Raw genomic sequence first — 12,068 nt, forward strand, 5'->3', positions numbered from 1 at the left:
AGAGAGAGAGAGAGAGAGAGAGAGAGAACAGGCTTTGAGATGGATAACATAGTTCCATTCTAGCAATTATATATTTCCATTATTGCCTTTGGGTTTGAACATTGTTTAAATACCCCTAGAGTAAAACAAAGGCAACATTGAGATTTAGAAGAATATTAGCAATAGGATTTATCATCCTGAAAAAGATGGGGTTTTATTTGCCATTTCAGGATTCAACACTGCAAAGGGGGACCTCGTGAGATCCATTCTTTATCCCAAGCCAATGAGTTTTAAGCTCTACAGAGATGCAATCAGGTTCCTCTTGTGCCTCGTGGGGACGGCCACCATTGGCATGGTCTATACTCTGTGTGTCTATGTGCTCAGTGGGGTAAGCTGTCTTTGCTCTCTTATTATGTGAACACATTCACTCTTTGTATATTGTATGATCTACATGTTGACCTTACTCATGGACACGGTTTACAAACCTAGGAAGCAAAGCCAAACCCTGAAATTTGCTCACAGGCTCAATGTAAACAATCGATCGATAAGTTCCATAATAACCATCAGATCTTGTGGGATAGTGGGATAAAAGGATCTGTTGACTGAATATCAACATGTTTCTACTTTTGAGCACTTTAAATCATTTTTTCATTTTCAATCTGAAATATGTTTCAATAAATTACTGTTTTGTACCTACTAAAATGAATAATTTTTATTTATTTATTTTAAAGGGAATAATAAAAAAAGAACAATAACAAAATACCAACAACATAGACCAAAACAAAACAAAGCAAAAACAATAAAAATAATACAAGGTTTCCGAACAAAATGATAGGAATTAACAGTGGCTGAGCAAATTCACTGAAGATAACAATAGGTAAAATGAAGAATTTTAAATAAAACCAGATGTCCAAAGTTGGTGCAGTCAGAGTAAACTGGTACATTCAGGTAGCAGTATTGTTACAATTTTTTTTTAAATTACAGATATGCGGGGCCAGAGACATGGTCATATCCTTCCACCCACAGGTACCATTTCTCAGAATTGGACCTAGAGAGAAAGAAAAAAGTCCCATCCACAAAGCTGGTCATTGTTGACTGATCGTAATGGCTGCGGATGACTCTTTTCCAGGAGTCTCCAGGCGACGTGGTGAAGAAAGCCCTGGATGTGATCACCATTGCAGTTCCTCCCGCCCTGCCTGCTGCCCTGACCACGGGCATCATCTACGCCCAGAGGAGGCTGAAGAAGAGAGGCATCTTCTGCATTAGTCCCCAGAGGATCACTGTGTGTGGACAGTTAAACCTGGTCTGCTTCGACAAGGTACGTGAGTTCCATTGTCTCTCTCATTGTCCTCTACATCACTGTCGCCATCAGGGACAGGTGCTTTGATCCTTTCATGAGGCAGAAAACATAGGATGTGGGGAGCTTACCTCATTTTTTTCTTGGATGAGTGTGTGATCTGGAAAACACTGAGTTTTCAGATTCTGGGTTTTTGAGAAGGGGGAATAGATATGGAATAGGTGAATTGTTTAAAGTCCATGCAATTTTGACAGCCTGAAAAAAAAAACCAACGGATTAAAATAGCATCCTGTCCTTTGCAGTCAAAACCTTCATAAAATAAAATAAAATAAAATAAAATAAAATGTAAGGCCTTTACTATGGTCACTCCTGGATTCCTCATGCTAAGAATATTGCCTAGCATATAATCAATGCTAAAAAATATTTACTGATTAAGTGAAAAAAGGAAGAGTGCATGAAACTGTCTTACTGTGAGATTTGATTACAAGAAAGCCCCACCCTTGCTGAATGCTCCCATCTGTAATTTATTGCTTAAAATTATTTTTGGTCATTTGTCACTTCCCAATTCCAACTAGCCTCTTACCCCACACACGTGGGCTGGGAGGAAGGTGGACTGTAACAGGGTAAGATAGACATGAGGGGCCCCACCGGCAGGTGAATATGGCGAGGCATGGCTGCAGGTGAACAAGGGAGCGTGTGGCTTAAGGAAAGGCAGGACACTGATATTGGAAGAAGGGATCTATGGACCTAGACTTCTAGCTAAAACAATTGTACATATTATCTAGGCAGCAGAGAGCCATTGAAAGTCTTTGTTGCTTTCATTGACTTCTTTTCCTTTCATTATTGTGGCAATATTTTTATTTATACAATAAATTTTACCACTTTAATTATCTATTATAGATGTCCCACTGGTATTAAGTTCATTCTCATTGTTCTGCAATCATCACCACAGCCATCCTGAGAAATCTCTTCATCCTCCCAAACTAAAACTCTGTACCCATGAAACAATACATGGAAGGTTTTGATGCCTGAGAATTAAAAGGATCAGAGCTTTATTTTATAATTAGTGGAAAATCCAAAAGGTACAACAAACACTGAAGATTAACATGGCTTTTGCCACCATTCAGTATTATTTTTTTATCACACTAGATAAAAGTCATATCATAAAAGTCATTTTGTCATAAGGCAGGGCATTCTACATATGTGAGGTCATATCTGTGGACTTGGATAAAGGAATAAGAGTGGGATAGGCAATCATGACACAAATTTAAATGACAATGAGATTTGCTGTATGCTACATATTAAAATAAGCACTTTATATCATCTCATTTAATGTTCACAAGAACTCTATGTGATTGTGACCAGGTTGCAGAAAAGAGCTTTAATGTTTAGAGGGGTTAAGTGGTTGTTTTCACTACAAAGATGGTATTTGAACTTAGCCTGAACTCAGCCATTATAGTGCACCAAGAGAAGAGTAATGCACACCTTTTTCCGTTACCAAATAAAAAACCATTTCTTTACAGTCTTTTCACTAACAGTGCCCTGTAGGTAAAAATTCTATTCCATTGCTTATTTCTGATGACACGCTTTTGACTTCTACTGTAAACCTGGGACTCGCCCATTTTATAGCTCTTATGGTCTCACCAAGGACTTTCCCATCCATTCATTCTGCCATTAGATCCTCAAAACACTCCTCGGAGGTATGGGAAGGAGATACTGCTTTCTTCTTTTTATCGTCAAGGGCACAAATCTCACAGATCAAGGGCTGGATTGTCATCCAGCTGCTTGCAGGCCACTGAAGCATCAGTCCAGACGGTAGATAACCATCTTATTGGGGCTGTCATCAAGGTGCCCATTCTGCTAACATGTTTGTGACTTGAATTTCTCTATGAAAACATCTATCTTCCCTTGCTGTAGAAGCACCGGCTCTTCGGAGTAATCCACTTCGTTTCTGTTTAGACAGGCACCCTAACTTGTGACGGCTTGGATCTCTGGGGAGTTGTGCCTTGTGACAGGAAGGGGTGAGTACCTTGTGCTCAATACAGTGCAATTTCTCTTCTTCCAGAATTCCTCCTTTATTCTCAAAACTACTCATGGAAATATTGGGGCTTTGGATTTGGTAAACAATGACTGCCAAAGTCTATTGATTTAATTTCTCCTCTTGAATTCTTCCAAGTCTCCCTAAAACACGTACACACAACCCCCAGCCCCCAACTCCATTCTCAGCCCTGTGTCATTCAAAACCCCCGGAGAAGAAGGGGACGCTCTGTTGACACATGCAGAGCTTTGCAGAAACGTCACTTGTTTTCAGCACATTCGTCAGAGGCCTGGCGTTGGGCCAGTGTAAGTAACCGGACACTGGCCTTCAAGGCAGTGACGTTCCTTGTGCAAACCACAGCATTTTGATCAGAGTGCGGAGGAAGAAGAAAGTGTGACTTGTACTCTGACTTTCTGGGAGAGGAACATGTACGGGACTGCAGCTAGTGTTCTCATTTTCCTTGGTATTCTGATTCTGGGATCTCTTTCTTCTGGGTGCCAGAAAAATCTTTTTTTCTTTCTTTCTAGCAATAGGATACTCTTTTTGGCAGTTTTCAACTTGTTGTGGCAAAGACAAGTGCACCCCCTCCTACCGCCCTCTACTGGCCACGTGAGAGTTCGCTCTTCCACCTGCTGTTTCTCCAATGGATGAGCGTGACGCATTTGACGCTTAGGTTTTGTTTGAAAATGAAAACATTTTCCCTTCAACACTTAGACCCTACACCAAAAAGCATTTTACATCTAAAAGTAGATTGCGATTCTTTTCCATTAGGCAGAGAACGTATAATTTATCCAGAAAATACTTATAATTGCACATGGTGAGTACATTCTCATATTAAATACCATTCAGAAACAAATCTATTTTATAGGCTAAAAAATAATCTTGGTGTTTCTAACCATTGTAGTTTACAGAAGAAGTGCTTGTAAATATTAAATTTTCTAGCATTCTTTTCTGTTTTTTCCCAGAGGATGAACTTAAATATATACGGGGGCTTCTCGTTCGTTAGTGTTTTTCTTTGCCAGCTTCTACCAAAAATGTATGCGTTTAAGCAAATATGAGAGCATCTTGAAAAAAATGCTGTTCTGTCCTCATTTGTTTTCCTAACGTTGTAGCTTGGCACCCTCATTGGCTGCCGCAGTAGCCGCCAATACCTGGGAGGCATAGAAGGTGCATGGTAAACGCTCACTGAAAGTCATTAAGTACGCCTGTCTTTTGAATGTCCTACCTGTCGAACTGATAACATATTATTCACAAAACTTTGGGGAACTTTAGATTTCTAAAAATCTAAACTTACTGTATTTAAATAAAATATAACAAACATTATATTTAAATAAAATATAATTAACTTATTATATTTAAATAAAAACAATACCTATAAGATTTAGGTTACTGATTGATCAGTTAGATCTGCCTCCCTTGCTCCCTCTCTTGCTTTTTCTTTTACAAAGGTTAAATTTGGTTTCCAAAGACTAATACAGCATATTAAAATGAAATAAATTGACAACTGTACTTCATGAAATGTGAGGAAATAATTCTAGGTAAGCAGTAAGTGCCTAACTTCTAAGTTATAAAACATCTTCTTGGTGTAGCAGAAAATGCCCCCGGCAGGCGGTATACTTCAGTTTGTTAGTTGCCCAGGTAACAGTTCCTGTTCCAGTTCCACTCGCTTCTCTCTTAGAAATGGCTGGTCACTGTGATGCACATTGTATAAGCCAATCCCTAGTTGACAAGCCATTCTGCTTGCTTATCCCCTATAAGCCTAGACCAGCAGAGATCAGGGCCTTATATTCTGGGAAGGATTCTGATTGGTGCCCATCAACATAAATAAATCTGCCTCCAAATACTGGGTATTGTTTTGGTATTTCCGCTTGCCTTTGCCTCTGGTGTGTTGGCCAGGAAGACTGACCATGCTAACCTCTTTGGTCACTGTTTGTGGCCCTCATGGATGGAGCAAGGACCTCTCCAGACCCTGATGGGAAGGTGGACCCTCAAGAGTTCTTGAGTCCCCTTGGAGGTCTGGAGGTGGATTCTGGCTCCCTGCTCGAGCAGCTCACATTGGACCCCAAAGGGAGGAGTACACAATCTGTCTGTCTGTCTCTCTGCTGGTCTGCCTCATTATGGTAAGAGTCCTGGGGGGATCCCAGTTAGTCAGTCTGTCAGTCTTGCTCAGTTCAAGCAGAAGAGCTTGATCAACTCTTGTTAGTTAAAGCCACCCTCAAGGGAAGGAGGGTTGGAATGTTTAACCTCTGAGTGCCTGCTGAATGAATGTGTGAGTGTGTTAAACAGACAGCATAAGCAATAGGCTGCTCCTTCTGTGCACCGAGACTCTGTAGCACTGATTGCAGTGGCTGATTGGACCCTCACCTGTGATTCCATGGCAATCGACATATGGCATAATGGAGGCATTGTACTGTCCCTGGCTAAGTCATGCCTAAGTCCTTGTGAGGGGCACGGCTAAATGGGCATCTGAATGGTCTCTCTCTGAGGGACACCCACCCTTTGTTGCACTATTGTTCAAGGGTACAGAACACACATGTAGGAAGTCAGAGATGGTAATTAATTAGTCAAAACCCACAGTCCCTGATTGTAGGAAAAAGGGCTTTTACAGAGTTAAAAATGAAACCAAACTGCTTCTTGCATCTCACCGGAAAAAAAAGTAAAAAGAGGCCCATTTTTTTTGAGAATCCCACCTTGGCACCCTCATTGGCTGCTGCAGTAGCTGCCAACACCTATTGCTTCACTCCCTGCTCTCGACTCATCTACTTCAGTTCCAATTGAGCTGGTTCCAGCTAGCCATTGCCTGCATTCAGCCATAGAGGCCCCACCCCATGAAACTTCCGCTTCATGGCTACACCTGTCTTGGTCAGATGGTGTCATCTAATGCCCACCCAAGAAGACTGTGAACAATTCCTTCTGAGTTCCACATTTTGACCTAGGAAAATTGGACTGTCAGCTCTGACAAATGAGTTGCCATGGCCCTTCCAAAGGTTGTCTCACCTAGAAACAACTCAGTCAAGTGCTTCTCAAAGACATCAAAGGGGAGGGGGTCAACATGTCAAAAGTTACTATTATTACTCAGAAACCTGCTATAAGGACTACAGACACTAAGAAATCACTGCCCTTTCAGATTAAAAGACAAGAACTTTCAAAAGCTTCAACCTGGATCAAATGACAACACTTTCATCAGTCTGACAAGTTCAGACTAGACTATTTTGGGCTCCCTTCTTTAGCTGGGCCACTGGGGGCCCATAGTCCCATCACTGGGGTAACTAGGACTCTTGTCTATTACCCCTTCTGCCAAGCACAAACTTGCACTCTGGGAGGACATCTCCTGTGTAAGCCAGGCCCCATACTGCTTCTGGGAAGAGACCTCCCCTTTAAGTTAGAAGCTCCCATGTCCTTTGCACCATGCCAGTCAGCCTCCCTCTTATTTAACACTTCACTTTCAACTCTGACTGTTCCCTGAGAGAAAGATGACACCTGCATCAATCTGAGACAGATAACTGCAATCCTGAAGTTCTGAAAATTCTCCTCCCAGAAATAGGAGCCAAGACTCACCTCCGGGCCTGGCCATCAACCATGTCACCTCACTGCGAACCCTGTTGCTGTCAGATGTCACGGGAAGAACAAACAGGCATCCAGCCACACATCAGCCTGATAGACTGGTGGTCATCTTGGGCAAGATTTCCATGCCATCAACAACAGCCAACTCATACACCCTTTTTGGACTGTTACCTATCTGGACTTAAAAGATACCTTCCTCTGTTTGTGAGTTGCTCCCATAAGCCCCTTCAACTGGGAAAATCCTGAGAAGATGCAACTAACTGAGACTCATTTTCCACAAGGGGTGAAGAGCTCTCCCACTATTTTTGGGGAAGATCTAACAACAGATTTGGCCAAGCTACCAGCACCTTTTCTCCAAGGTGTCTCTGTCCCTTCCTGCTCCATCATGGTGCCCCAAGCAAACAGTATAGACCGTCAAAATGTTAAAACACACCTTTCCTGCCTGTAAACAAGATCTCTGAGTTGCCAATACTGCCTCAATTGCCATCCATATATATTGCCTCAGTCTTCTGCCACCCACAGCCTGCTGGTATACCTGCCTGGACCTAAAGAACACTTTCTTCTGCCTTCAGTTGGCTTCTGTCAGCCAGTCCCTCTTCACAAAGACCCCAGTTCTAGACTCAACAGCCAGCTGACCAGGACTCGACCTCTCAGAGGTTCAGAACCTTGTTTCCTTCCTTTTAGAAAAAGCACTTCTGATTAAGGACATTCAAGCTGCCTACTGAAAGGACACAAAAGCTCTGCTACAATATCTGGCAGAAACTAGTTACAAAAAAGAAACTCTGCAAATTTCTTGGAGCTGCTGGCTACCATAAAATCTGGGTCCTTGAGTTCACAAAAACAATGATACTTATTCAGACTGTCAGCCCCTGGGAGCATCCAGTGTCCCACCTGTGATTCGGTTGCTAAGGGCCGCCTCTCCCCTTTTTCCTCTGTGCTCCAATAGCCAATGTCCTCCTGATCAAAAAAGCTGACAAGCTCACCTTAGGCCAAGATCTAACTGTCCAGGTACCATATGCTGTGCTGGACCTCATCTAGTACCGAGGCAAAGTTCTTAAACTGACTCCCCGTACCAGCCCACAGAGCTGGGCCCAACAGACTGTGACTGCCTGGCACTGTTTGATAAACTGTTGTTGAGCCAATCAGACTTAAAAAATGGACCCTTGACAGATGCTGAGTACATCCTATTCACAGATGGAAGTAGTTTTGTTAGTAATGAGCTCTAACAGGCTAGATATGCTCTGGTCACCTTGCACAAAACTATTTTGACCAAAACGCTCCTGTGGGTATGATCTGCACAGCAAACTGCTTCGTGTTGTTGTTTGGAAACCTACCACCAATGACACAAAATACTTCAATCCAGAGGTGTAAATCCTCCCTGGAGATCCAACTGACTAAAACCAGGTATAGTACTCTCTGAATATCAGAGCCAGACTTGCTTCCACCCTTGGTTATGCAAGCTCAAGACAAGCACTGGCACCCATACCCCTGAAGCCACCTCAGGCTTCAGAGTCTGTGTCACTGATCTCCACCCCTCAGATATCTGTTGGTGCTTATATGTACTTACTCAGGCTGGCCTGAAGCATTCTCTGTCTGAGCTGAGAGGCAATAAAAGTTTGTAGGGTCCTGCTGTAAAAAATCATCCTTAGATAAGGCCTACCCTTGATTATTGGTAGCAATAACAGGCTTGCATTTGTAACAGAGCTAACTACAAAAACTAGATTAAGTAAAAACTACATACCACATACAGGCCACAAAGCTCTCAAAAAAAGTTTTTTAAAAAAGCTTGTAACTCACACACGTACAACCCAGGTACATGCTACCTACCTCGGCAAGTTTCAGAAATCCAACTTTAGACCTGCTGAAAAATTTACCTGGACCAGACAGTTCACTCTGAAGAGACAATGCACTCAGAGTCTTGCCCTGGGCACTCTGGATGCTGACCAGTCCATGCACAACCGAAGCCTGAGGACACAGTTCACGGAATTGCTCCATATCTATTCCCCTTGATTTTTGTGTCTTTTTAGGCTGCTTACCCCAGTCCTTGCTTCCACACCCTCTGCTAGCTGGATTTTTTTTTTTTTTTGCCCCAAACTCTATGGATAGTTGCCCCAAGAGAATAGAATAATCAATCAAGATTTGCCCAAGAGTTTTTGAGAGTCCAAGACACATTGAACACTCTTGTAGGTCAGATTAACTCCCCCACTCCTTTGCCAGAGTAATGTTACAGAACAGACAGGCCTAAGTTATGTCTCTTCCTAAAAATAACTTAGGGAAAACTCAGTAATAAGAAAATCTTGGGGAGCTTGGCTAGGGCCTGTCCTAGGATCACTGACAATCCTAATGTTACTGCTTCTAGTTGGACCTTGTCTCAGAGCATCACATGTAATGTGCTCAGCAAAGATTTGTGGGGCAAACTAAAAGAGGGAGGAAATATAACAGAACCCCCCGCCTCAGCCAGTATACCTCAGTTTTGTTAGTTGCCCAGGTAATAATTCTTGTTCTAGTTCTGGTTGCTTCTCTCTCTTAGAAATGGTTGGTCACTGTGATGCATAGCTGGTCACTATGACTCACATTGTATAAACCAATCCCCAATTGACAAGCCATTCTGCCTCTGTACTTCCTGTTTTCTTATCCCATATAAATCCTAGACCAGCAAAGATCAGGGCCTGACATTCTGGGAATGATTCCGATCACTATGCATTGATGTAAATAAATCTGCCTCCAAATACTGGGTATTGTTTCAGTCTTTCTGCTTGTTGTTGCCTTGGTAAAGGTGAGTTAATTCATCTCTGATCATTCTTATCTTTTCTGCAAAGGGTTTGACCAATGTTCCAGATATTTCAAGCCACCTGAGGTTAATACTGAAAGCTACTTGAACTTGATAAATCACAAATAATCAAATAAAAATATAAGGACAGGAACAACAGAGAATTCTGTGTATTTGCTGTGATAACAAGAGTCTGACCCAATCCTCTGGCACTCACAATCATAGCATCAGAATGCAGACCAATGACAAGAATATTTGCCATCATAAACATAAGGTTTTTTCTTTTTCTGATATATACTTTGTTTTTAATTTTTATTTCTATTTTTCTCCTTGTACCACCTCTAGTGCCCCTTTATCTTTTTTAATTTTTATTTTTATTAGTTAATGTTTGCAATACATAATGATTACATTCCCTATATGCAGTTGGAACATGGACATAACACATCTTAATTTTTTATACATCCCCCCTCTCCTTACGCCATCCTTCCATCTCTTGGTCCCCCTCCATTTTACAAAGGATCGATCTCCCTCTTTCCTAAAAATCTGTCTTTTATTTTGCTTTTTAATATATCTACACTTGAAGTTTATCATATGAGAGAAATCATTCAGTATTTAAGCTTGTTTATTTTACTTAACATTATTCACCTACCATTATTAATATGTATTTAAGCCACTGTGTTAACAATACTACTGGTGATCTCTTCCTCTTAGATATTTACTACTATACCATGAGGCACGGTGTAAGCCACTACAGTTATTTGTTATTTTGATGGTTGATAATGGGTAAGACCAGAAGTTTCAGCCAAGAAGTTTTTGAACTTAGTGTGACAAAAGTAAGCAAATCCCAGGAAAGAATATGGTAGAGTTGTGAGTTAACATTGCAGTATGGATCTTTTCAAAGACAAAAGGCTAGAGCCACCAATGATTATATTTCAAGAGATAAAATGAACATATTAGTAAACATGAATCTCTTCCTTGAGGTCACTTTTTAAGATAAACCATTACAAAAACTTTTCCAGGAAAGAGTAACTGGGAAGGTGAGTGGTCTGGTAGAACTGGTACTGAAGAACAGCTAGACATTCCTGTGTAGCCCCAGAGGAAGGGAGGATAAAAGATAGAGAGATTATGGCAGAGATGATCCCTAAATCTGAAAGGAGTAGACACATGTAGGAGAGTAAGTGAATAGATTCTGACTGGCTCCCTGAAGTAGATTTTACTTCTATGTAGGAAGGAACGCCTGCCATTGAGCTATCTTCCACATGTGACTATTTTGTAAACCAACTCCTGCGTTACACATTTAAGAAGGGGCTGACCAATAGGGTAGCAGAGGGCTTGCCTCCAGTGGACCTGAGACTGAACCCAATAACGTCCATTCTGAATTAGTGAAAAAATCCTGCATATGACTTTTGGCTTGCATTTCCATAGATTTTTAGATGATGTCAGTTTCATAAGGGTTTATAGGGACTATAGTAGCAGTATGGACACAGGATGCTACAGTGAGGGTCACACTGTGCTTTTCAAAAATGTTTTTATTGTTCATTTTTTATTATGATGGCTTTGCAGATTTCCAGGAAAAAACTCACTCATTCATACATTCATTCATTCATACATTTATTGATGGCCTACTGTGGGCCACACATCAAGTATGCTGAGAGCAGGGTGCAGAAGACCCAATCATACCCTGAAAGACTGATTGAAGGAGATGTGTCTACACACAGCTAGAGTAGGAACCAGTTTTTTCTGTCCATAAAGTTGGAGAACAAATGGTTCATAGTTGGGGTAAGAGCAGGGGAACTCAGAAGCAAGGGTAATACGTCCAGTTCTTGCAATTTCCCTGGGACAAGTAAGGAAAATCAAGAAAAAGGAGCTTGAAAGCACCTAGGGATCTTTCTGACATTCAGTGAACTTATCTAAGGAAGATGTCTAAATGGAGCACTATTAATGTGGGGGGATTGGTGAGTGGGCGTCTAATGAATCAAAGTATATTAAATTGATTTCTAAAAGATATTCACTTCAAGAAGCTCCAGCTTTGTCCTGAAGGGTTAGTACTGAAGTCTTTTCTCTTTTCTCCTTTAGCTTCCAGGAAGTCCATAGCTTTGCTTCTGGCAAGGCTCTGCCATGGGGCCCCCTGTGTGCAGCCATGGCCAGCTGCCACTCCCTGATCCTGCTCAATGAGACCATCCAGGGGGACCCTCTGGACCTCAAGATGTTTGAAGCCACCACCTGGGTAAGCCTCTGCCTTTTAGGAAGTCTGAGAAGCTTCTTCAATGTCAGTGCAATGTAGACCTCATTAATACTTAGAAAAATGTAAGTTTTCCAAATGGAACAAAGGGCAAACTAGTCTAAGGCTGGTTTCCTCATAAGTATAGTGCAGCTGATAATTTTATCTATGTTACAGGATTATTGTGAAGATTAAATGA

At 41.5% G+C, this 12,068-nt stretch overlaps 1 protein-coding gene across 1 annotated transcript in view; it reads left to right on the forward strand.

Annotated features, from left to right (window-relative positions):
- Positions 1-12,068, forward strand: part of Atp13a4 (ATPase type 13A4) — a 146,821-nt gene that overhangs the window by 76,299 nt on the left and 58,454 nt on the right. Inside the window, exons 11-14 of the mRNA XM_005383209.2 lie at positions 210-367; positions 1,109-1,297; positions 3,236-3,297; positions 11,725-11,875. Of these exons, the coding sequence (XP_005383266.1) occupies positions 210-367; positions 1,109-1,297; positions 3,236-3,297; positions 11,725-11,875 (560 nt within the window). The remainder of the gene's footprint in view (positions 1-209; positions 368-1,108; positions 1,298-3,235; positions 3,298-11,724; positions 11,876-12,068) is intronic.

This window comes from Chinchilla lanigera, unplaced genomic scaffold (assembly GCF_000276665.1).
Source record: "Chinchilla lanigera isolate Chin_1 unplaced genomic scaffold, ChiLan1.0 scaffold00019, whole genome shotgun sequence".
Classification (NCBI taxonomy): Eukaryota; Metazoa; Chordata; class Mammalia; order Rodentia; family Chinchillidae; genus Chinchilla; species Chinchilla lanigera.